Genomic DNA, 26,005 nt, shown 5'->3' with positions numbered 1-26,005 from the left:
TAACATTAAGTATTGTTAAGATTTTTATGGATCAATTTAGGCATTTCAGTTGCAACTTCAGATAGGATTAATGCTTTATTTTTGCTGATGAGCCAAATGGCCTTGTTGTCTAAGAAATAAAATACTTTTGGATTCCTATGTTCATATTATTTTGCAAACTTTATTCAGTGAGTGCCTATAATGCATCAAAAGCTACAAATCTCAAAATATCCATTCAGAAAGCACACTACTAAAACTACGGGCCAATTTAAGTTTGCTCAATATGAATCCATATTGGTTGCTCCTCATTCCTATTCTCCAGAGTGGTACTCTGGTGTTAAGAAATCCAACTTGTACAAAACTTCTATATCAGATAAACGTTTGAGTTCTTTTATAGGATGACTTGTTGAATTTAAAATCCTTGGATTTTAGACTTGTCTCTCTGAATTTGTATAATTTGTGTTAGCTTACCATCGGGCTTCCTGTAGCTAACACCTCATCCTTCATAATTGTTCCAGAGAGAATTTCATTTGTTAATTGTGAACACTTTCTGAGTACATCTGTAACTTCTATACTTACCAGCTTCTGTTAGAGTTGGATTAGAAATCATGTTATTGGATTCCGACCAATAGGTTGAAGTAATTTTCACCACTTCTAATTCTGCCTCTCCGCAAAGCTCCTTCGTGTGCCATATAGCCTTTGTTTCCCCAGTTGTTCAAAGAGAGGAAAATGAGGGCCAAGAGAAATTGGGATAGTTTGAAACAGCCTGAATCCTTTTTGCTAACTCAACCTTCACCACAAGCTGGACAGTGTTTTCAGCAACTTGTATTGTGTGAAACTATTACTCTTTTAAGGTTGGTTGCTGCAGGAGTTAGTATACCTTTCCATGAGAAATTTCTGCTTCCTTAGCACTTAATTTAACTTCTTTAGTCATCTTTAATACTAAGTCATCAAGTGGGAGACTACTTACTGTCTGTGGAGTGTTTAGGGTTAATTTGTTATCTGATCACTATTCATCTATAAGAACTTTTGTGAAACTTCTAGCTCTTTTAACAGAGCTGTTCTCACTGGAGGCTGATTTTTAGAAGTCTAGAGTAGTCCATGATCTTCACTTGAGTATTACCTTGAAAACAGGTGTAACAAAGTTTGATGGTCTTAACTCTAGATGGTGTGAATAGTCCTTTGTACACATAGAATTGTTGGGATTGTTAAAAAAAGAAGTACACAGTAAGGAAAATAATATCAAAGTAAGATGTAGGATATAATAATTACAAATGAAAACAATTGTAAAAAGAAGCAGATATATATGTCCAAGAAAGAGAATGCATTTAAACAGTTTATTTTGGTTAGTCTTCTATATTTATTACTTAAAGTTATCTTGAAATATCTGGAGATGAAATAAATAGTCTCCTAGTGTCTTCTACCTTAAACTTCTATGAAGAAATAAATTACAGTAAGATTTAACATTTTAATTTAGAAAATATATCTGGTAAATGTGTAGGTGTTTTATCAAAATATGGACTTATTTGGAATGCATGTGTGTTACAAAATGAATCACTGCTATATGCTGCTATGTCAATTTGATTCATTCTGGTGGCTCCAGTGCAGTGGATGTTTTTGAATAGTTGAACATTTTAACATCTAGGGAAAAATGATAAATGATCAAAAACATTTCAGTGTAATCTCTTTCTGAAATAATTTTCTTTTTTTTGTCTTGTTTTGATATTTGGCAGCTGCAAACATGGTATCTTCTCTTTATTTTTATTTATTTTTCCCTTTGTTCCACCATTATCATCATCATCAAGCAAACCAACATTGAGGCATGTTAAACATCTGTCTCTTTTAATAAGAATTCTTTCAATTCTTATTAAAAGAATAAATTCTGTGAAGTAGGTTCCATTTTTATCCCCATTTTATTATAAAGGAAATTGAAACTTGCAAAAGTTCGTTTGTCTAAGGTTACAACCTAATTAGTGTTGGAGTGAACATCCACCTCAGTTTCTTTTATAAAAAAAAAATGAATGCCCTTTACCTATTTTATAAGGTTATTTTTTATTTATTAAATATTATCACTTTTCTACTAAGGATAATTTACAAATGAAAGTTGAGGCACTATTTTGACATTGAAAAATTGTTCTCATGCTTTGTATTGTCAATTTGGAAACTTGTGTGTACTCATATTAGTGAGCTTTATACTATTATTTTAAATTCTAAATATTAAAGTACCAATATTTAATATTTAGCTAATGAAAATTAAATTTTCTTTGTATAGAAAAATTCTTAAAACTGCATATTCTAGAAATACTGTATTATATATATTTTGACTTGATTCAATAGAGGCTTGTGTTCTAACTATGCTAATTATATTCATTTTAGTTTGTTTTTATATATGAAAAATGCTTTATCAGTAGTTTCAATTTTGGTTTCTTTTTTGGGGGTGGGGGTGCTGGGGAGACTGGCAGTTGAACTCAGGGGCACTCGACCACTGATCTACATCCTCAGCCCTATTTTGTATTTTATTTAAAGACAGGGTATCACTGAGTGCTTGCTTAGTGCCTTGCTTTCGCTGAGGCTCCTTTTGAACTTGTGATCCTCCTGCCTCAGCCTTTGGAGCTGCTGGGATTACAGGCATGCACCACCATGCCCAGCTGGTTTCATTTTTTACTAGTTTTCATATAAAGAATTTTGTTAACTTCAAAGACATTAAGCTTTTATTTTTTTAGGATGTTCTGTTGTTATACATTGCCGCCAGAGAATGTAGAGTACATTGTACTTTTTGGTAGTAACATTGTTTTTAGTTTTCATAAATGGGACTGGTTTTGTTAATGTCCCATTTGCACCAAAATATATGTATTTATCCTCTAGGATACAATATCCTCATTTTGTGCAATATTGTCTCTGCACATGTATGGAAAATAGCAGGTAAATTACATGACAACAGCTAGTATGGACTCTGTCCACTCCAGAGATACTAGAAATGATTGGTAAAGTTGAGTATTAAAAATGAGAAGATATATACCTGAGTTTGAGATAAAGAAAGAAATGAAGTTATCCCTAATGACCAGAAACAAAAATGTAAGTTAAAGCCTAGTGAGAGACTTCTGAATCTATGCTGGGTTGCTGTGTTATATTGCAGAAATATGATTTTTTTATACTCAAGTAAGGTGCAAAGCTGGAACCAAGACCTCTTTCTAAATACAGAATACTTGAGTCCCTACCTATTCCCTGAATGTAAGGAGTAGACATAATCCTGAAGAATCAGGATTTCTCTCCTCAGAGTTCTGTGTAAGAAAGCTACCTAGAGAATTTACATGCCACACCAGAGTCACATACTGGTATGGAGTACAAATTTGCATTTCCCACATGATAGTGGAGCCCCAAGCTGACCAATTAATATCTGGACTGACCCTAGTTGAGTGAATCCAGAGGTCAGTCTTCCTCAAAGTTTTTGGTCTTGAGGTCCATTTATACTCTTAAAAATTATTGTGGGTCCATATCTGAAAGAGCTTTTGTATGTGTAAATTACATTAGGCAATATTGATTGTATTAAAAACAAAATGAGACATTTAAAAATAATTATTTATTAAATAATATGAAACAATTACAAATATATTATCTGTTAACATAAATTTTGCATGTTAATTGAAAAATAAGTATTGTATCAAATATTATCATACTTTTATGCCTGGATTTCAATTTTTTAATAATAAATTGTCTTGGAAGTGTGGTATCAATATTGACATTATTATACTTTTAAATAAACTTTTTTTTTTTTTTGTACTTGTGATTGAACACTGGGATCCTGTACTACTGAGCTACATTCCTAAATCCTTTTTACTTCTTACTTTGAGATAGGGTGTTTCTAAATTCCTGAAGCTGGCCTTGCACTTGTGATCCTTCTTCCTCAGCCTCCTGAGTTGCTGGGATTACAGGTGTGTGCTGCAAGGTCTGATTTAATTTAATTTTTCACATTATTTAGTAGGTATTTTAGTGAGCTTTTCATCACTGTGACCAAAATTTCTTACAAGAACAACTTAGGGGAGGCAAAGTTTATGTGGGCCTCATGATTTCAGAGATTAGACTGTTGACTCATTTGTTTGGACTTAAGCTTAAGTAGCTCTCTGAATGGGGTTCAGGACACAGAGAAATAGGGGAAGGGGCCATGAGGTGTACCTTCTAGGGCATGTCCCAGTGACCTTCCTCCCCAGCTACACCCACCTGCCTACAGTTATCACTTAGTCCTTTCAAACTAGGATGGGATGATTAGATTATAGCTCTCATAATCTAACCATTTTACCTCCAATCCATCCTGCATTAGCACAGGATCTTTTGAGGGACACCTCATATCCAAACCATAACATTATATATTTAGATTTTTTCCTCTTTCTCAAATGAAAATATTATAGATATATTATAGATATTCTTTTGAATTTTACTTTTTATATCTACTTTAAAATATCTTCTGGAACTCAGCCAATATCAGATCATAAAGATCTTCATAATTCTTTGATTTTATTTCATTTAAAGAAGTAAACATGGTATGCATGTACATAGTTTAATAAATCTCATATGCATGTAAATTTAGGTATTTTCCAATATTTTGTAATCAAAATGATGCTACACTGAATATTTGGGTGTTTATGTTTGTGTGTGTGTGTTTATTTATAATGTTGGTGGTTTATCTTCAGAGTAAATTCCATTAAGTAAGATTATTGGGTTGAAGAATAAATACATATATAATTTTGTCAGGTATTGCCAAATTCCCCTCCATAGTGAATTTTTTTTTTCATTTTATTTTTCCAGAAGACAAATATGGGTGGGCTTCTTTATTCACAGATTTGTAAGCAGCGTATGCTTTTGAAAACATTTTTCAATCTTGTAGGAAAGAATGGGCATGTTGGTATAATTTTAACAGCAAGTACATTTTTGAAGTTGAGCATTTTTTATATGTTTAAGAGCTATTTTTATATCACTTTTTGTCTATTGTGCATTCATGTGTTTTGTAAAATTTTCTGTTTGTTAGTTTCCTCCATTATATTTAAAGAGTTCTTTGTAAATTAGAGATTATTTCTTTTTCTCTGACATATATGCAAATATTTTGCTCCCAATTTGTCATAATTTTTAAACTTTTTTAGTGACATATTCTTTTGCTATGCAAACTTTTTTTAATGTACTCATATTTCTTAGCCTTTTTAAAATTGCTCTTCTAATTTTATACAAATTTTAAATTTATATAATTTTTAAAGTTACAGTGTAATTCACCCAAATTTTCTTCTCATGTATCTATAAAGTTTTATTTTTTTTACTTTCAAATTTCTCATCCATTTGGAGTTTGATTTTTGTGTAAGGTGTTAAAATTGGATGTAATTTTTACATTTTTCCAAATGGCTATCCAGTTGTCTTAGCATTATTTATTGAAAAGGCCATCTTACCCCAGTAATTTAAGACACTATTTATTATATACTGAGTATTCAATATATGATAGTTGAGTCTGTTTCTGGAATTTCTGTTGTATACTTTTGGTCTATTGATGTGCTAATATTAAATGCAATACTATTTAATGATAGAGACTTTGCGTATACTTTAATATCTTAATTTAGCTCCCTTCAAAGCTGTTTTTTTTTCATTTATTTTTCCTGGCTATTCTTACATGTTTATTTTTTTCAGGTGAGTAACTAGATGAACTTTTTTAGCTCCTCTGAAATCTCATTGCAGTTCTTTAATTTAGTTAAGTTGAATTAAAATTATCTTTGAATTTAATTGCCATCATGATGTCAATCTATCCTAATGAAGAATAAAGAACGTCTTTCTATTTTTGCATGCACTTTCGTATTTTTTAAGCTGTTTGCCTAAAATCTCATTTTTATGTTTCCTGTCTTATTGGCTATTTGCAGGAGACTATAATTCATTTAATACCTAAAATTAAACTATCAAAGGTTGCTGTTTCAATTCATATATTTAAAAATACTTTTAATACAGTGAAAATTCTCATGATAATCATTGGTTAATACAAAGCATTTTAGATAAGATGCTTCTAATTTGCATTTATAAAAAATTTAAAATAGAATGTAATTTTTATGTTGGACAACTTTAAAAATTCTCTAACCCTTTCCATTTAATGCTCAAAAATGTGGTGTTGGTTTCTTATTTCTGATAAAATTCTGAGTTTGACTAGTGAAAGATTAAGTTTTACTTCCTAGGCAAGATTCTGTAATTTCCTCCTTCTGAGAAAATTTGTGATTTGGAAAGAAAAAATAGCCATTTCTTTGTAAAACTTGTATTGTGTTTAGAGTAAATATTTTTACATTAATTTTCAGCTCATTATAAAATTTTGTAATTTGAATAAACTGAATGTTATTAACAAAGAAGAAAATTATTACTGCCATATATTGGAGAAATAGGTTCATATCCTGAAATTCTTAAATGCAATATATAATCAATTAAAAATTACTTGAAATCTGTTGTCATTTGTGAGAGCTATAATTTTTAGATTGCTGTGAAATTTTGAAGTTTATTTGGGCATAGGATATGCAGGGAATATTATGCTGAATATTTCCCATTGTAACAGTAGAATTGTGATGCTGTTTATGACAAGTCACATTATCTATAATGTCATATGTAAATTAGTCCTTCAGTGTATGTGTAGCCTTGGTGTGAAGTGATGAGATTTAAGGAGGTAAGCCTGAAGAATTTAGTAATGGTATAGGAATAGTGTAGATAATGAAGTGCTTGACCTAGCAATAACGATTATTTTCTTAAGCTAGAATGCTTTTATATATCTTATATATCTACAACTTAAAAATTAATCTTTGGAGAAATCACAGACAATCTAATACCCAATGTTTCTTTGTTTCAAAGAGCTAGAGGTATAGAAAGCTATCAAATTTTTATTTTAATTTTTGAAATTATTACTTTAATCTTTGGAAAAGCTTTACTGTTCATCTTTTTGGATGGTATAATAATTAGGAGACACACCACTAAAAATACAGTGAGAATGTTATGTTATTATTTTACCAATTATCTCCCAATATTTGCCTCTTCATGAATTAAAATATTTATATTAAAATATTTTTCTGTACTAATGTGATCTCCTAAAACCAAAGACTTTTTTGAAGCTGTCTTACCTCTTTAAATTTTAAACTTAATTTAAATATTAAATCACTGCATTAAGTTACCCTGCTGTATATATTTCATAATATTTATTGTAGAAAATATTTCAAGAAATATATTATGCAAATGAAGCTATATCTCTATTAAGTATAAATTCTCATTTTAATTTTATTCTGGAAATGGAATGGAGACTGTATATTTCAATAATTTTGAAAACCATGCTTTTCTCCCACTGCTATTGTTAACTATAGTTTTGATGTATTTAACTTGGAGTTCATGAGTTTGAATGCTCTTTTTTTCATTTTTAATAATTTCCTTACATGAACTAATAGTTTGAGCTTCTGAGTTTAACCCATATTAGTCTACTTTTGGGGGGATTTTTGTTTTTTAGAGAAAACTTCCCAACACAACTGAGAAGATCTTTTTAAAATGCAGATTAATTTTCATAGAAACTGTGGGGAAATATGTTAATTTAAAAAATATCACAAGGATGAAAATACGGATTTATGAATTTCCTCAATGTTTTCTTCTACCTAAAAATATCTCATCCAGACTTTCAACTTCTTCTCCTTATATTATTAAGGAATGATACATATGCCAAACTCATAATCATGTCCCATATTTTTGATATTTTATATTTCTCCTAAGTATGTTTCTTTCTCTCCATGTAGTTTTCTTTCATTCCATTCACAAACGTCTTTACAAATAAGTCTTTGAAGACTCATTTCTTTTGTAATTCTTTTTTACTGTTGCATTATAGTTATACATAACATTGAGATTCATTATGCCATATTCATACACGCACATATTGTACTTTGATCAATCTCATTTCCCAGTACTTGCCCTTTCCCTTTTGTCCTCCCTCCCTGTGATCCACTTGCTGTACTCTATTGATCTTCCTATTATTATTATTATTATTTTAATTAGTACATATGGTTGTTTATGTATAAACAGGAGTTATTGTAGTGTGGTCACACAGGGACATAGCATAACTTGGTAGATTTTATTACTCAGTGCTTCCCCATCTCTGCTGTCCTCCCTTCCCTTTGAATCTCTATGCTATTGGTCTCCCTTATACTTTAGTGAGACCTTGTTTTTAAAATTTTACCTAGCAATTTAATTTTTAAGATGTTTAACATAAAGTTAATTTTTTTAAATAAAGAAAAGCATGAGGCTTTGAATTACATTTTTAATAGTAAATAAGTTTTTGTTTTTACAGATGTGACTCTGAAAATCGCTATGTTGGTAATCCACTTAGGGGAACATGTTATTGTAAGTATTTTATATTTTTCATTTTAAATAATTGGTTGGCATTATTGGTTTCCGATAATAAAATAATCTTTGATAACTATAATTTTCATTTATTATCTCAGAATTTCTATTTCTTAGGCTTTCCAACAAAATTCCATATATATTGTTAAGAAAGATAATATATTTTTGTTATATTCTCTTAAATGTATTTGGGGCATTTTTTTTCCTACTCTGAATTGTAAAATAACAATAGATCTTATTTTGAACATGGAACAAAATATAAGACTTAAGAAAACTCAGGTAATTTTAGTGCAATCTTTTTCATTATGATTAATTTTTGAAGAAATAGTTTTTTATGATTTTTTTTTAGGGAATAATTTTGGTAATTATCAAAAACAGTGCTGATTTTGTGCCAATAGATATTTTCATTTGGTAATGATCCAGCCAGTTTCCCATAAGGTTGTACCATTTTACATTCCCTTAAGCAGTAGAGGAGAGTTTTGGTCCTTCTACATCTCTAACCCTATGTACAGTTAGCCTTTTACAATTTAACTATTGTAATAATTGTGTAAAGATAAATGATTTTGATTTTAGATTCTATTTCCCTAATGACTAATGATATTAAGCATCTTTTTTTTCATGTGATCCTTTGTCATGTGCATATTTTATTCGATGGAGTATTCAATTAAATACATTGTTAAATTTTTTAATGGATTTTTATTTTTATGTTGTTGAGTTTTCAGGATACTGTATTCTAGATACAAGACTTTTATCAAATGTGTGATTTGTAATTTTTTTTTCTAGTTTGTGGTTTGTCTTTTTATCCTATTAAAAGTATTTTCTTGAACAGTTTTTAATTAAGATGAACTTCTACTTACCAGTTTGTTATTTTGTGAAATCTCACCAAAGGTTCCAAAGGGTTTTTCTCCTAGAAGTTTCATATTTATGAGTTTTCCACTTAAGCTTATGTGTCATTTTGAGTTAATATATAAGTGATGAGTTGAAGTTCTTTTCACTCAATTTATGCATCTAAATGTTTAAGCATGCTCAAGTCAATTTGTTTAAAGACTGTCCCGAGGTATTCTTGGATTGCCTGTGCATATTTGTAGGACAGCTGTTTGTATATGTGTAGATCTCTTTCTCGGCGCTATTATATTACATGGATAAATCTACTTTTTATACCAACAGCACTTTTAGTGTAGATTTTTGTTTGTTTGTTTGTTTGGTACCAGGGATTGAACCCACTGGCGCTTAACCGCTGAGCCATGTCCCTAGCTTTTTAATTTTTATTTTGAGACAGAGTCTCACTTAGTTGCTTAGAGCCTTGCTAAATTGCTGATGTTGGCTTTGAACTTGACATCCCTTGCCGCAGCTTCCCAAGTGCTGGGATTATAGGCTAATGTAGTTTTAAATAAGTCTTGAAATCAGGTGCTATTTATCCCTCAACTCAACTTTCTTTTTTTTTTCTTTCTTTAAGTACTGGGGGTTGAACCTAGGGATGCCTTAGCATTGAGTTACATCCCCAGTCTTTTATGTTTTATTTTGAGAAAGGGTCATATTGACTAGCTGACAGTTTTGCCAGATTTGCTGAGACCAGGCTTGAATTAGAGATCCTCTTTTCTCAGCCTCCTGAGTTGCTGCCTTGTTCTTATTTTTCACATTTATTTTGGCTATTAAATTAAATTTGCATTTGCATATGAATTTTAGAGTCTGCTTGTCAGTTTTCACAAAAACCATGCTAGGATTTAGACTGGGATTGAGCTGAATTTATAGATGAATTTGAGGAGTAGATATTTTAACTGCGATGAGTTTTTGACTCACTATATGTCTTTTATTTTTGTTAATTTTTCTTTCAATTATCTCAGCAACTTTTCATAGTTTTCACTATATTTTAGGCTTTCCATTTTTTTTGTCAGATTTTCTCCTACATATTTTATATTTTGATGTTATAGCTACTGGCATTTTAAACTATTTCTTTTCTGATTTTTTCTAGTATTTATAATTGATTTCATATCCCAAAGTGTTGCTAAACTCACATTTTAGTTCATATACCTTTTTAATAGATTCTATTAGAATTTCTGTATACTAATAATGTCTTCTACATCTAGTGGCAGTGTGTTTCTTCCTTTCTTATTTGGATACTCTTGTCTGATGTAAGGTTTTTTTTCTTTTTCCCCCAAATATTTTATTAGTTGTTGGTGGACCTTTTTTATTTATATATGACAGCAGAATGCATTACAATTTTTATTACATATATAGAGCACAATTTTTTATATCTCTGGTTGTATACAAAGTATATTCACACCATTTCATGTCTTCATACCTGTACTTTGGATAATAATGATCATCACATTCCATCATCATTAATAACCCATGCCCCCTCCCTTTCCCTCCAACCCCTCTACCCTATCTAGAGTTAGTCTATTCCTCCCATGCTCCCCATCCCTACACCACTATGAATCAGCCTCTTTATATCAAAGAAAACATTTGGCATTTGTTTTTTTGGGATTGGCGAACTTCACTTAGCATTCACTTATCTTCTCTACCGCCATCCATTTGCCTGCAAATGCCATGATTTTATTCTCTTTTATTGCTGAGTAATATTCCATTGTGTATATATGCCACATTTATTTTTATGTAGTGTTAAGAATTGAACCCAGTGCCTCCTCACACATGCTAGGCAAATGCTCTACCGGTGAACCACAACCCCAGCCGTGATTAGGTTGTTTTTCAAGCTGACTTTTTCAGTTTGAAGAGATTCCCTTCTATTCCTACTTTGTGAACATTTTTATTGGAAATGTGTATTTGTTTAATTTAAATGATCATAGGAGTTTTTATTTTACTTTGTTAATATATTGATTTTAGTTTTTAAATTAGTGAATGGCATTATATGTATATAATGCCTTTTTTTGGTCTGTACAAGTTGATGAACATTGTAATTATTTCTATGCTTTGACTATTAATAAAAATGCCATTATAAACATGCATATGTTCTTCAATGGACCTATGTTTTTGTTTTCTTTCAGTAGTTTTCTAGGAGTATAATTGTTAGATGGTATGGTAAACTTATGTTTAATGTTTTAAGAAGCTGCTGATCGTACATCCTGTAGGTACTGTTTTTCATTTACACTAACAATTTATGTATGTTTCAGTTTTTGTACATCCTCATCAATGCTTACTATTGTCTGTTTTTATTCATACTTTAGAGTATGTTAAGTGGTACCTTGTAGTTTTAATTTTCTTTTCTTTAATGACTAATACTATTGAACTCAATTTCATGTGGGTTCATTCCTTGAACATGGTCTGTTAGATGTATACCTATTTCTCAACATTTGTTGTTTGAATTGTATCTTTTAAAATTGTATTTTTTAAATTTTTGTTTTATATGAGCATATACAGTTAATTTTAGTTTCTTGATCTTATAGTCTTCTGCTTTGGTGAACACTTTTAAATTCTTTTAAAAATGTATTATTAGGGCATTATAGTTATATATAGTAGTGGGGTTCATTTGGATATAATCTTATGTGCATGAAATACAATTTTGCTCCATTTTAGTCCCCAGTACTTCCTCTTTTCCTCCTTCCTAACAACTCTTCCCCTTATTTTCTTCTCCTGGTCTTTCTTCTATTTATTTATGGTGTTTTAATTGGTGATTTATAGGTACACATAAAGGTGGAATTCACTGTGGTATATTCATAAAGGTACATAACATAATTTGGCCAATTTGATTCCACAGTTTCTTTCTTTTCCTGTCCTTCTTCCATCCCTCTTGGTCCCCTTTCTGTACTTCACTGATCTGCTTTCTGTTTTCATGGGATTTCTCTATTTTTATTTCCATACTTTTTCTGGCTCTACCAGCTCTGTATATGAGAGAAAACATTAGACTTTTGACTTTCTGAGTCTAGTTTATTTCACTTAACACATGTTCTCCATTTCTATCCATTTACCAGTGAGTGTCATAATTTTTTTCTTTACAAGTGAGTAAAACTCTATTTATATATACTGCATTTTCTTTATTCATTAATCTTTGACAGGCACCTGGGCTGGTTCTATAGCTTGGGTATTATAAATTGCATAAATATTGATGTTCCTGTATCACCATAGATGTTGATTTTAGCTCTTTTGGATAAATACCTATGAATGGAATAGCTGGGTCATATAGTGGTTTAATTCCTAGTCCTTTGAGGAATCTCCATATGCTTTCCAAAGTGGTTGTACTCATTTGCAGCCACTCCAGCAATGTATAAGAATACCATTTTTCTCATACCTTTGCCAGCCATTAGTGTTATTTGTATTCTTTTTCTTTTTGGTATCAGGGATTGAACTTGGGCACTCAACCACTGAGGCACATCCTCAGCCCTATTTTGTATTTTATTTAGAGACAGGATCTTACTGAGTTGTTTAGTGCCTCACAGTTGCTGAGGGTGGCTTGAATTTGTGATCCTTCTGTTCCTCCTGTCTTGGCCTCCAGAGCTGCTTGGATGATGTCATCCCTTTCCCCCTTGCCCCCTGCCCCCTGCCAGGTTTTATTTGTATTCTTGATGATTATTATTCTAACAGAAATGAGATGATATCTTAGTATAGCTTTGATTTAAATTTCCTTGATTGCTAGGATATTGAACATTTCCTCACATATTTTTCAGCTATTTGTGTTTTTTCTTTTGCAAAATTTCTGTTTAGTTTTTTCTTTTTTGCCCATTTATTGATTGAGTTACTTAGGGTTTTTTTTTGTTAAGTTTTTTTGAGTTCTTTATATTTTATGGATAATAATCCCCTATCAGGTGGTTATTCTGTAGACTCTGTTTTCATGCTCTTATTTCCTTGCTGTGCAGAAGCTTTTAAATTTATGGCATCATACTTCTTGATTCTTGGTTTTATTTCTTGCCCTTTAGGGATCTTATTAAGAAAGTCAGTACCTGGGCCAATATGTTAGAATGTTGATCCTGCATTTTCTTCTACTGGTTGCAAAGTTTATAGCCTAATTCCTTTGGTCCACTTTGAGTTGACTTTTGTTCAGGTGAAAGCTAAAAATCTAGTTTATCATTTTACATATGGATATCCAGTTTTCCTAGCACTTGTTAAAAGGGGTATCTTTTTTCCAACATATGTTTTTGGCACCTTTATTGAGTATCAGTTGACTGTATCTTGGTGGGTTTGTCTCTGCATCTTCTTTTTATTCATTGGTTTTCATGTCGGTTTTGATAACAGTATCATGCTGTTTTTGTTACTATAGTTCTGTTTTATATTTTGCGATCAGGTGTTGTAGTGCATCCAGTTTAATTTTTCTTACTCAGATTGCTTTGAATATTCTGAGTCTTTTATTCCTTCAAATGAATTTTAGGACTGTTTTTTTTCTTTTCATAGTTCTGTGAAGAATGTCATTGGTATTTTTGATGGGAATTGCACTGAATCCGTATATTGTTTATATTAGTTTGGCCATTTTGACATCAGTTCTGCCTATTTAAGAACATGGGAGTTCTTTCTATCTTCTAGGTTTTCTCCAATTTCCTTCTTCAGTGTTTAGTAGTTTTCATTGTATAGGTCTTTTACTTCCTGGTTAAATTTTTTTCCCAAATATTTTCTTTCTTTTTTTTTTTTGTAGGCTATTGTGAATAGAATAGTTTTCCTGTGTTCTTTCTCAGTAGATTCATTATTGGTGTATAGAAAGCTATTGCCTTCTGTATGTTGACCTTATATTCTGATCCTGATACTTTGCTGAATTTATCAGTTCTAGAAGTCTTTTGGTGGGGTTTTTATTGTCTTCTACATTTAGGATCATGCCACCAGAAAACAACAACAAATTGACTTTTTCTTTCCCTGTTAATATTCCTTGAATTTTCTTTTAACACCTGAACAATCTGGTTACGGTTTCAAGAAATATATTAAATAGGAGTAGTAAGAATGAACATCCTGTCTTGTTGATTTTAGAGGAAGTGCTTTCAGTTTTTCTCCATTCAGTATGATATTGTCCTTGGATTTGCATCTTTATAATGTTGTGGTAGTTTCTTCATTTTTTTCTAAAACATTTTTTAGTTGTAGATGGACACAATATCTTTTATCTATCTATCTATCTATCTATCTATCTATCTATCTATCTATCTATCTATCTATTTACTTACTTATTTATTTTTATGTGATGCTGAGCTCAAACCCAGTGCCTCACATGTGTGAGGCAAGCACTCTACTGTTGAGCTATAACCCTAGCCTCAGTTTCTTCAGTTTTAACATGAATGGTTATAGGATTTTGTCAAAAGCCTTTTCTGGATCTATTGAGATGATCATGTGATTTTTGTTCTTAATTTTATTTATGTGATGAATGGTTTTTGAACAAGCTGTGCATCCCTATGATGAAATCCACTTGGTCTTGGTATACTGTCTTCTTAAAGTATTTTTAAAAACAGTTTAATCAATGATTTTTGCATTCTGTGTTCATTCTTATTCTGTAGTTTTCTTTCTTTGATGTATCTTTGTTTGTTTTGCTATCAAGGTGATACTGACTTTGTATAATGAATTTGGGAGCATTCTCTCTGTATTTCATGGAATAATTTGAGGAAGAGTTGATTCTTTGAAAACATAAACAAGACTGATGATTCTTAGCCAATCTTATCAAAGAGAGATAAGACCCAAATCAACAAAAATCAAGACAAAAAAAAGGGGAGGCGTGGATAAAACTATATGCATTTCTGAAATCCAGAGGATCATTAGAATCTATTTTGGAAGTTTATACTTCAAAAAACTGGAACGTATAGAACATATTGACAAATTTCTAGGTGTATATGAACTGCCTGAATTGAACTAAGAGGATATAGAAAATATAAAGAGATACATATTGCAGTGAGAATCAATGAGATACTTAACTACTTTCATTTGCATTAATATTTGAATTTCAATTATTGTTCAGTGCTTCAAGCACACTTGAGTTCAAATTAGTACCCTTCAGGTAGTAGCTACATGTGGCTAGTGCCTACCTTATTGGCTAGGTCCTCTCTTGGTTGTACATCACTCCCTTTTATGAATGTGGAAGGAATAGTCATGAGGCACTAGATGGCAGTATTGTCATGTGTTATAAGGCCTCTGAAACTTATGAAGTTTTGAAAGGGAAAGTGCAGTGACTCTTATGATAGTGTTAATGGAATCTATCAAAATTTAAAATGCAGGTCTATACTATAACCTAAAGTAGTTGAGTGCAATGTGGTTTAACTTAATTGAAAGTAATACAGTAGCAATTATACCCTATATATCATTGGAGTAGTTTTTCAATGTTACTTTGAAACCCCAAACAGAATATATTAGAAAGCTGTCATGCTTCATTTAGAAAAAGAAAGTTTCTAGCAAAGATAATTTGTTTGGCTCATTCATATTTCTAAAAGGGAGTAGAGGTACTATACTCAGTTGTTCTTGAGAAATATAAAAATACTATCATAAAATTGTATTTTTTAAAATCTGAAACATTTTTTTCAATTATAGGAACAACTTTAATTGTTGTTTTAATAAATTCAACAATTCAATGTGTATAACTTTAGCACACAAAATGAGAGATTGTATTGTGAAAATGTTGTATGGATGATATACTTCAGAGAACAGAATTAGAGCACAGAAAGTCACTTTATGCAAGCATCTACTTTATACCAGTTTCATTTACTCTTCAAGTATATGTAATGTCCAAACTACTAATGGCGTACTTTCTTACATTTTCAAGTTATCTGACAAACTTGGTTTAGTTTACCTTTTACCCTTTGATAAATGACTATTGTTTTGAATTTCTTTTACTGTTATTTAGAATTCTGGATGGGTTTTCTTTGTAATACTCTACTACCAATTTTGAAAGGAATTTAATTAATACATTTATGTTTATATTAAGTGCTCATCTCTGCCCCTAATCACATATAAGTTAGTGTATCTTACTAAAAATCCAGAGGGTTTATCCATTCATCTCACTGTAATTCCTTTAGCTGTTATTGTTTGTGTCTTATAAATAACTGAAGAAAGTTATTTATAAGCATATTATTTATTGGATTTGATATTTTTCTTTTGTTTGGTAAATGAGACATAATATTTCTAAGAACATATTAGAACGCTGTCATGCTCATTCATATTTCTAAAAGAGAGTAGAAGTCGTATACTAAATTGTTCTTGGAAAATATAAAGATGCTAGTCATAAAATGGTCTTTTTAAAAAAATCTGAAATTCTTCTCAATTATAGTAACAACTTTAATTGTTGTTTTAATACATCCCAACAATTCAATGTATATAACTTTAGCACACAATATGAGAGACTGAATAATAAGCCACTTATTACAGCTGAAAATTAAAAAACATATGTCAATCTCAATTACTTAAAATCTATCTCATTCAAAATAATGAAAGCAGTTAACACTTCAGTTAATTCTTATATTTAGTGAAATTATACTGGTTTTTGTTCCATATCTGGATAAAACAATTTTCATATCTCAAACTAACTTATTTTGTTAGTGAATTTGTTTTATATGACATTTTTAATCACTGAATATAAAGTGCTTTCAAATAGGATATGGTTGGTCCCTCTGCAAATAGGCTTGATGTAACCCTAATGTACATAGAGATTCAGAACTCTTATATTTAACATATTGAAGATATGCTCTGACAAACATTATCCTACAAAGTGTAAATGATTTCTGCTTTCTGCCATGGGATGACATAAGAAGACCCTCACCAGATTCTGGTCCCCGATCTTGGACTCCCTAGCCTCTGGAACTGTGAGCCCCAAATTTTCATTATAAATATCCCGATCTGTGGTATTTTATTATAGCACCACAAAACAGACTATGTGACATGATTTTATTTTTGTAAGTGCCTTTCTTAATCTGTATGTGTATGTTTTTTTTTTCTCCTTTGTTAACCAGGGATTGAACCCAGAGGTACTTAACCATTGAGCCACAACCCAGACCTATTTGTTTATTTATTTATTTATCTATTTTATTTGGAGACAGGGTCTTGCTGAACTGCTTGGCATCTCCATAAAGATGCTGAGGCTGATCTCCAACTTGTGATCCTCCTGCCTCAGCCTTCTGTGTTGTTGGGATTATAGGCATGCACCACTGTGCCTGCTAATCTGCTTACTCTTAAACATACCAACTTTATCTTAATTGTGGATTTTACATTTATTATTTTTCTCCCTCCATTACTGTATCCCCAGCTATTATTCCAATCCTACCAAAAAAAGACCTCCTACAGATATTACAAATCATTTGTTTTCATCTTAACACTTATATTGTAGAAAGTTATCTTCCTTGTTTGTTTATTGAATCTAGATTTTTCAATGAAATTTTACTAAAATGAAATTCTGTGAACCCAGGACTTTGTCTTGGTGGGTTCCTGCACTTAGAAGTGTGTGTGGCTTATAGCAAAGCTTACAGTAACTATTGAATGGCACTATACTCATATAAACTATTCATAAATAAATGGATACACATGGACGTTAGCTGTATGTGCAGGCATTTTTATTGATGGTATTGCTTAACAAAAATATTTGCAGATCATGTGATAGGTTATCAAGTAAAAGTTGCTTTAAATTGTGGTATAAAGGTGTATTAAGAATTGTAATGCAAAAAATTATGAATGTAATGCATTCCACTATTGTCATGTATGTAAGAAATAATAAAAAAATAAATAAATTTGTTATGGACATAAGGTAGGATTATTACATCACTGAACAATTTTAAAGATCAGTCATTTACTTAAAGAAAAAAGTGAGTTTCAATCTTTGGTGTTTTTTGTTTGTTTTTAGTTGGCTAATGGAACATTTGATTAAGATAAAAATTTAAACAGATGTCATTTGTTACTAAAAAATGAAAATTTAGCTATTTTGAGATACTATAAAGGGACGTGGCTTCTGAATAGGTCATAATACATTATGTGAAAATCTTTTAATTAATATCATTAATGTAAAGGCATTTGTGATAATTGTTCATCCTCTTTTACTGATCGATGAACGAAGACCCAGGGAGTTTAAGTGTGTAGTGTGTACCCAATGTCATGTAATCATTTACATTTAGAGTTAGGATAACAACTTCATGCTTTTTCTATGATAATATATCTAACAAATGTTGAACTCATAAAATTTTCACAGAAGTTGTTACTTTTGGAATTATTCTTAGTGTTCCAAATCCAACAGAAATTCTTAATAATTATAAACAAATTTTTCTTTGATATAAGGAGAGTAACTAAGAACAGAGTTGGGAGGAAGAGCAAGAGAAGAAGATTAACATTAAACAGGGGTGAGAGGTGGGAGGGAAAAGGAAAGAGAAGGGAAATTGCATGGAAATGGAAGGAGACCCTCATAGTTATACAAAATTACATACAAGAGGAAGTGAGGGGAAAGGGGGAAAAAAAAACAAGGGGGAGAAATGAATTACAGTAGATGGGGTAGAGAGAGAAGATGGGAGGGGAGGGGATGGGGATAGTAGAGGATAGGAAAGGCAGCAGAATACAACAGACACTAGTATAGCAATATGTAAAACAGTGGATGTGTAACCGATGTGATGCTGCAATCTGTATACGGGGTAAAAATGGGAGTTCATAACCCACTTGAATCAAAGTGTGAAATATGATATGTCGAGAACTATGTAATGTTTTGAACAACCAACAATAAAAATTAAAGGAAAAAAAAATTATAAACAAAGGAGATGCTCTTCGGCAAACAAGGATGAATTAGCATTTATTGAATATTTATTACATGAAAAATAATTTATTACTTAATTTAATAGTCACAAAGGTGATGGTATATTTTTCACCTTAATTTATTTTCTGAAGTTGACCGTTTGCAGAGAGTGTCAAATATCGGAATTTACTTTTGTTTATTCATCCTATTTTTATTTACTAACTCCTTTGTTAGACTTCAGGGATATCACAATGAACAAATGTGTTCTGCTCCATTGAAACTTATAGGCTACTAAGGAAAATAGACACTAAACTATTACAGTAAACTATTACATAGTTACCTAGGTATGATCGTTATAATAACTCTGAAAGAGAATTATAGATGTTTTGGGAATGTATTACAAGAGGGCCTGACCTAATTTGTGGGACTTCCTAGTGGGTGAGGTCAGAGAATGATAGAGCTTTGATGTAAGGAATAGTTGAGGAAATGTAGTGGTGTGAGAATAGGATGGAATAGGATCAGAGGGGGCAGCATGAGCAAAGATTTGTAGTTAGAGCATGGGATGTTTGAATTGCTAAAAGAAAGCCAGTAACACTGATGCACTGAACAAAGAAGTCAAGAGATGAGGCTTATGAGATCTGTAGGACAATTATAATGTGGTGTTCCATAAGACATAAGATTTGCTCTCCATCATAAAGAGATGGGAAAAGCCATCATAAGTTATTAAGAGAAGAGTAAAATATTAAATTTTATTTTTTAAACAATTCAACTGCTTGTAGTTTATAAAATAGCTTAGGGGGGCCCAGGGTGGTGGCTTACACCTGTAATCCCAGCAGTTCAGGAGGTTCAGACAAGAGGATCACAAGTTCAAAGTCAGCCTCAGCAACTTAGCAAGGCCCTGAACAACTTAGTTGAGATCCTTATTCAAAATAAATCATAAAACAGGCTGGGGATGTGGCTCAGTGGTTAAGTTGCCCCTATGTTCAATTCATGGTACCAAAAAGAGAAAAAAAAAATAGGTTGGTGGTACAAAATAGCATGAAAGAGACCATTTTTATTTCATATTCAGAGGTATATGTCTGCGGCTACCTATTAAATATAACTATGACACATGGAAATTATGAATATACTTGAATTTATATTCATATATGTTTTATCATGTACTAAAGAATTATCTAAATGCTTATAAGAATGCCACTATTTGAGACAAAATTGGAATCTTGATACTGTTGTCAAAGTCTATATATATCCTTTTCAGACTCCTCAAGCATGGCCAACTTCTATATGATCTTGAACAAATACATATCTATAAATGAATACATATATGAGACTCTGATGTTGGATCTTTGTGGATTCATCCAGAACAAAATATCATGAATAAATAGTAAAATAATCTTTATTGAATGCCTTTATTTTATGAGATAGTCTTTTCTAAGCCAAATATACACTCACCTATTTGCATTTGATCCACAGAGCTACCTGGTGAGATTGGCAATTTTATCCCCATTTTTACCTTTGAGTTTCACTGAGGTTAATTAACTTGCACACAAGAACATAGTTGATATTTGGGGATTACAAATAAGATCTCCTTAAATGATATGGATAATGTAAATTAAAAGTGAAAAGCAACATTATTTGAAACATAAACATGGTGAAAAAGCATAATAGACCAGTTTCTTTCTAAAAAATTCAAATGTAAAATTTCTCAAACAAATCAAAATTTATGTATATGAATTCTGGTTTCCAAATGAGCTGAAATGAGCAGTGTCATTGATATAGCCTACACAAAACAAGATTATTTTTATTACCTGCCATGTCTAACTTCTTGGATCAGATATATAGATATTTTCAGTATATATCCTGATTTATTTTTATTATTGGACACTTTTATTAAAAATACATCATTTTATGAAGCTTTTGTTGAAAAAGTAAACATCAAGTATTTGTACTCATCATCCCAAATATATAATGTCCTTAGGAAATGTCTTCCTATTTAATGTTTTCTTCCAAATATCTTTTTCTCTATGTTAAGTTTTTAGTTCTCATGCTCCAATTGATAAGTAGTTTGGTAGAGTGTCCCTTTTTAAATGTTTTTATAGGTCAACAACCTTTTCATTTGATATTTTATTTGCTTAAACTTCTTTTATCATGCAGTGTGTCTTATTCATCAGCTTAACTTTGTATATAATTTGTTCTTTATTCTTATTAGTAAAAAGGCGCCACTAGTCCCTTTCTGACTCAAGAGTCATAAAAGCATCTGCCTTTGGAACTTAGCCTGGATGATCTAGCATGTGAGAGGAGGATGAGAGACTGATTATCTCATATGTGTCTGTTAAATAAGCGAGTTAAAAATGAAATATGCCATTCTTGGAAAGAAATATAATGAACTGCATCTAATTATTTAACATGTAAATATACATTATGTGAAAAACATATTAAAGGTCAAGAATCAAAAGGAAACAGCTCTCTGAAATGACCTTTTAAGTTTCTTTTCCTTTTTATGGGCCCAGTTATGGAAGTAAGGCATATTTATTCTAGAAAAAGATAGAAATGACAAATTAAAATCACTAATAATTCTACTCAGAGAAATATTGTTGCTTACATTGTATTACATGTTTTCCTATGTACTATTATTTGGGGGTAGCCTGAATTATGTATCCTCAAAGATGCCCTAATTTTAATGCTCCAGAACCTTTGATACATATTTACCATAACTATAAAAGAGATTTTGCAGATTTTATTAAGGATTTTGAGATGGGAATTTATCCTGGATTATCCTTGTGGCCCAAGTGTACTTAAGGAAAGGGGACAGAGAGAGACTTGACTTCAGCAGTAGGAGATGTGGTGATGGAAGCAACAGGTGGGGAGATGTGATATAATCGTTAGAAGCTGGAAAAGACAGCTTGTACCACATTTTGGCTGTTATTACCTGAAAGGAATATTAATGTATTTACCAAATTATGATATTTTAATCTATTATTTGTTCTAGACTTATTAACTGTAAGGAAGAGGTATCCCTTTCCCAATGTATTTGTTTGTTCGCTTATTATTTAAATTAGTATAGACTCATGGATCTCTTTTATTTTATAGTAATATAGTAAATGTCTATAAATATATATGTAAATATATAATATATAAATAAATATACAAATAATATATATTTATATAAATATATAAAAATATATAAATATAGTAATGATTATAATTTATAGTAATATGATTAATTTGTAATTCAGAATGTTCCATATTTGGCTGTTGAGAGTTCTCAAATTGACTCCCTTGTCCTTTTGATATGACACCATCATTTTCTGAGAATATCTTTATTTTTTGGAACTACAGAATATTTTAGTCCTCCCTTGTACTTCCCCTGTCCCAACTCTGTAATAGGCCATTTTCCCAAGAACCCACGATTTCTTATATTGAAGAATGGTATTTAGAAATCAAAACCCAGAAGCCAAGTGTGCTTGTTGGTTCTGGGGTATTATTATTTCTTTAGTTTCTAAAAATAAATTCTTATTTGTTAAATTCAATCACCAAATATCATCATCATCTCCCCCTCCCCCCCTCCTTGGTATATCCTAAAACTTAGATATTATCCAATGGCAGTATTGGCTACTTCTTTTACAAGAAATGCTTTATAGTTTATACTTGAGATAAGCATTCACCTCATTCCTTTTTGACATTGATAAATAGTTGTTTTACTTTACCATTTGAAATCTTGATCTTCTTTGAGGCAATATCCCACTTCTTTTTGTTACCACCTTTCACTGAACTCCATGATGCTGTCTTTAGTACTTTATCACCTCATTCCTTCTCCTTCCCTTATTATCTCTTGATGTCATTCTTGATGATATCAGTTTCCCTATGTCCTTCAATTATATATGCATCAATTATGTAAGTATTCAGTGGCCAAAAAGATTAACATCACTCACTCTGTAGTCACAGGACAGCTTTATTATTGGCAAAAGGCATACATTGCAAAACATCTGGAGACCTCAGTTTCAGGCTTTTTGTTGCCCAGATTGCTGTGTCACATAGAACATGCTCTTGCTCTAGGTGTTCAGGCACCACCAGCAGGAGTGCAAAACGCCCAAGGACTCGGAAGTGCAAAGTCTGTTCACCCTCACTGTGAAAGTCTCTATAGTGAACTGGTCACAAAGGATATTCTGGTTACATGACCAACTTTAACATTATAAATCCTCAGGCTCTGTACAAGTCATAAATAATCCAATTCTTATTACTAAATAGTGCTGACAGACTGATATGTACTGGCCTTGAAGCAAATCTCAGCTCTGTGGCTATAAAATGTTAGTTATAACTAGTATACTAGATATAAGTATACTATTTTCCACTAGTCCTTGTAATACTCCTGATAGCCCTGGAGTACATCATTTGGTCAGTCTAAACTAGATGGGATTACTAATATTATGCAATATATATGATCTATCTTAGTCTTTTTATTGCCATTTTTGAAAAGCTATGATATTAGAAGTAAGTACATTTCTGTAAAGGGATAGACACTAAATATTTTTGGCTTTACAGATGATACAATCTTTGTTACAGCTAATTAATTCTGCTATTGTTATATAAAAGCTTCTTTAACAATGCATGAACAAATGAATGTAGCTGTGTTCCAATTAAAAAAATATTTATTAAAGTCATGGGCAAGATTTGGCATTTGGGCCTGTAGTGCCCTGACCTCTGCAATTGTGTATAACATGGTCTTACTATAGATCGATGAAATATCAAATTCAGATATCCTTCTGCTTCTAGATGTTCCAGTGCACTAGGTACCAATGCCATCATTCTTCTAACTCACTGAGATCTGTAATCCATCAACCCTCCTCCTTGTGCCATTATCACCCCTGCCTTGCTATTCTTTTTTATATCCTTAACCAGTTTAGGTTTTGTGGAATTCATAGCTAGTATTTCCTATTCTTTTGTTGCTCCCCTTTATTCGTTCTGCTTGTGTAGCAATAGTCAAATACTGGTTAAACCTAACCTTTCACTGGTCGGTGTCTGAGGTTTTTCACCTTCACAATTCTGAGGATAAAAATGAAATCATACAGTTGTGCTAATTAATTGGTCTTGAAGTTTGCATTTATCAAATGAAAATACAAAACTACCTGGTAATTCTTTTGCATTTTCCTAATTATTTATTTTAAATACAGATGGGCCTCAACCTTTTATAAGTTCAACTTAAGATGTTTTTGGGGCCGGGCATGGTGGTACATACCTGTAATTCCTCCTGAGACAGGAGGATCACAAGTTTGAGGGCAGCCTCAGCAATTCAGCAAGGCCCTGTCTCAAAAAATAAGAAGGACTGGAGATGTGGCTCATTGGTTAAGTGTCCTGTGCTAAATTCCTACTACCATGGTACAAAAACATATATATTCATTAGAAACTGTATTTTGAACTTTGATCATTTTCTCACCTAGCCATATAGTATCAGTGTGGTACTCTCTCAAGATGCTGGGCAATGAGCTGCAGCTCCCAAGCCATGGGATCTTGAGGCTAAACACCCAATACTATACAGTGTATTGTGCTGCTGAGCTGTGATATTCAGTAAGTTAGGTGCATTAAATACATCAGAACGTAACCCCACATACGTTGAGGAGCATCTATGATCTCCAAACAACTATTTTCAAACTTTGTCTCTATTCTCAAAACTTCATCTGTACCATCTGATGATTTTATTTAGTATTTCACTGAGAAAATATAACCAAACATTTGGGAATGTCCTCACTTTCTTGCTACCCCAATACATAAGATTTCTTGCATCTGTACCTGTTTCTCTGCCTTTACTCCTTTATCAAGGAAAGAATGACTGTGTTTCTAACAAAAGCCAGTGCTCAATTTGTTTTTTTCTCTATATTCTATTCCTTTCATTCTAAAGAGTCTTTGCTCTCCCCCCTCCCCATTTTTTTTTTTTTTTATCAGCAGTTGCTCTGACTCTACTGGATAATTTCACTCAGCATATGTATATATATTCTACAAACTCCCAGTTAAAGACAAAATTTCTGTATTTCTTTTGTATCCCTCCAGTTGTTGCACTATTTCTGTTTTTCAGAACAAAACTTTAAAAAGTTGTTCAAACATGTCAACAAATCTTGCCACCCCTTTTCTCTTCACTCCCAATGACTCCACACAGATTGCTTTTGTAAAGCAGCATTTGTGCTTCTTTACAACCTTTGAAACTTTTTTTCCTTGCCTTTCATATTATGCTTTCCAATTTTTCCTACTCTGTCACTGACTGTCCCCTTTGAGTCTACTTTGGTTTGCTTTTCCCCTGATCTTTAAATGCCATAGTGTTCAGGGTTAGTTTAGTTTTGAATCCTTACAGATTATTTTCCAGTCTGCCACTAGAGTGACATTAGAAACTATTGAGCCTTCTTTTCTCTCTCTCTAAACTGTTCCTGAAAATCTCATCAAATCCTATGGCTTTAAATACCATCTATATTGCTGATGTTCCATATCTTCTAGGATTGATCACTTTTCTTAGCTATAAACTTCTTTCTGTGATTTCCTGTTTAATACCACCATTTAGATATTCCATTAGAAAGTCATATTTAACATATTTAAAACAGAACTCTTGGTTCTTTTTCTCTTTCCAAAATCTAATTCTTCATGCAAATATTCCTATTTCAGCCAGTGTACCAAAAGTCTCAATTGCTATGTCCAAAGTCTAGGAGTCTCCTTTGATTCTGGTTGCTCTCCCTAATGTCTTCCCTCCTTTTCACCCACGGACTTTTAGTGATCTTACTGGCTTTACCTAAAATACATGTCAAAGGCATAGATTTTTCTCCTTCTTACTCCTCTTACCCTGTCAGAAGCTCCCCCACTTTGGGTCTGGACATTTTATGAAGCCTCCTGAGTAGTTTACCCATTTTTTAGTTTTGAATCCTTACAGATTATTCTCCACTCTGCCATTAGAGTGACATTTAGAAACTTTAAATTAGATCCTCTCATCCCAGCTTAAGACTATCCAAAGGTTTTCTATAATATTAATTTTTTAATTAATTAATT

At 31.8% G+C, this 26,005-nt stretch overlaps 1 protein-coding gene across 1 annotated transcript in view; it reads left to right on the top strand.

The window, feature by feature from the left end:
• Nucleotides 1–26,005, top strand: part of Atrnl1 (attractin like 1) — a 716,444-nt gene that overhangs the window by 228,351 nt on the left and 462,088 nt on the right. Inside the window, exon 21 of the mRNA XM_027930106.2 lies at nucleotides 8,309–8,361. Within this exon, the coding sequence (XP_027785907.2) occupies nucleotides 8,309–8,361 (53 nt within the window). The remainder of the gene's footprint in view (nucleotides 1–8,308; nucleotides 8,362–26,005) is intronic.

This window comes from Marmota flaviventris, chromosome 4 (genome assembly GCF_047511675.1).
Source record: "Marmota flaviventris isolate mMarFla1 chromosome 4, mMarFla1.hap1, whole genome shotgun sequence".
In the NCBI taxonomy this organism is placed as follows: Eukaryota; Metazoa; Chordata; class Mammalia; order Rodentia; family Sciuridae; genus Marmota; species Marmota flaviventris.
The sequence above is the reverse complement of the archived record's forward strand: the minus strand, read 5'-3'. Positions and strand labels throughout refer to the sequence as shown.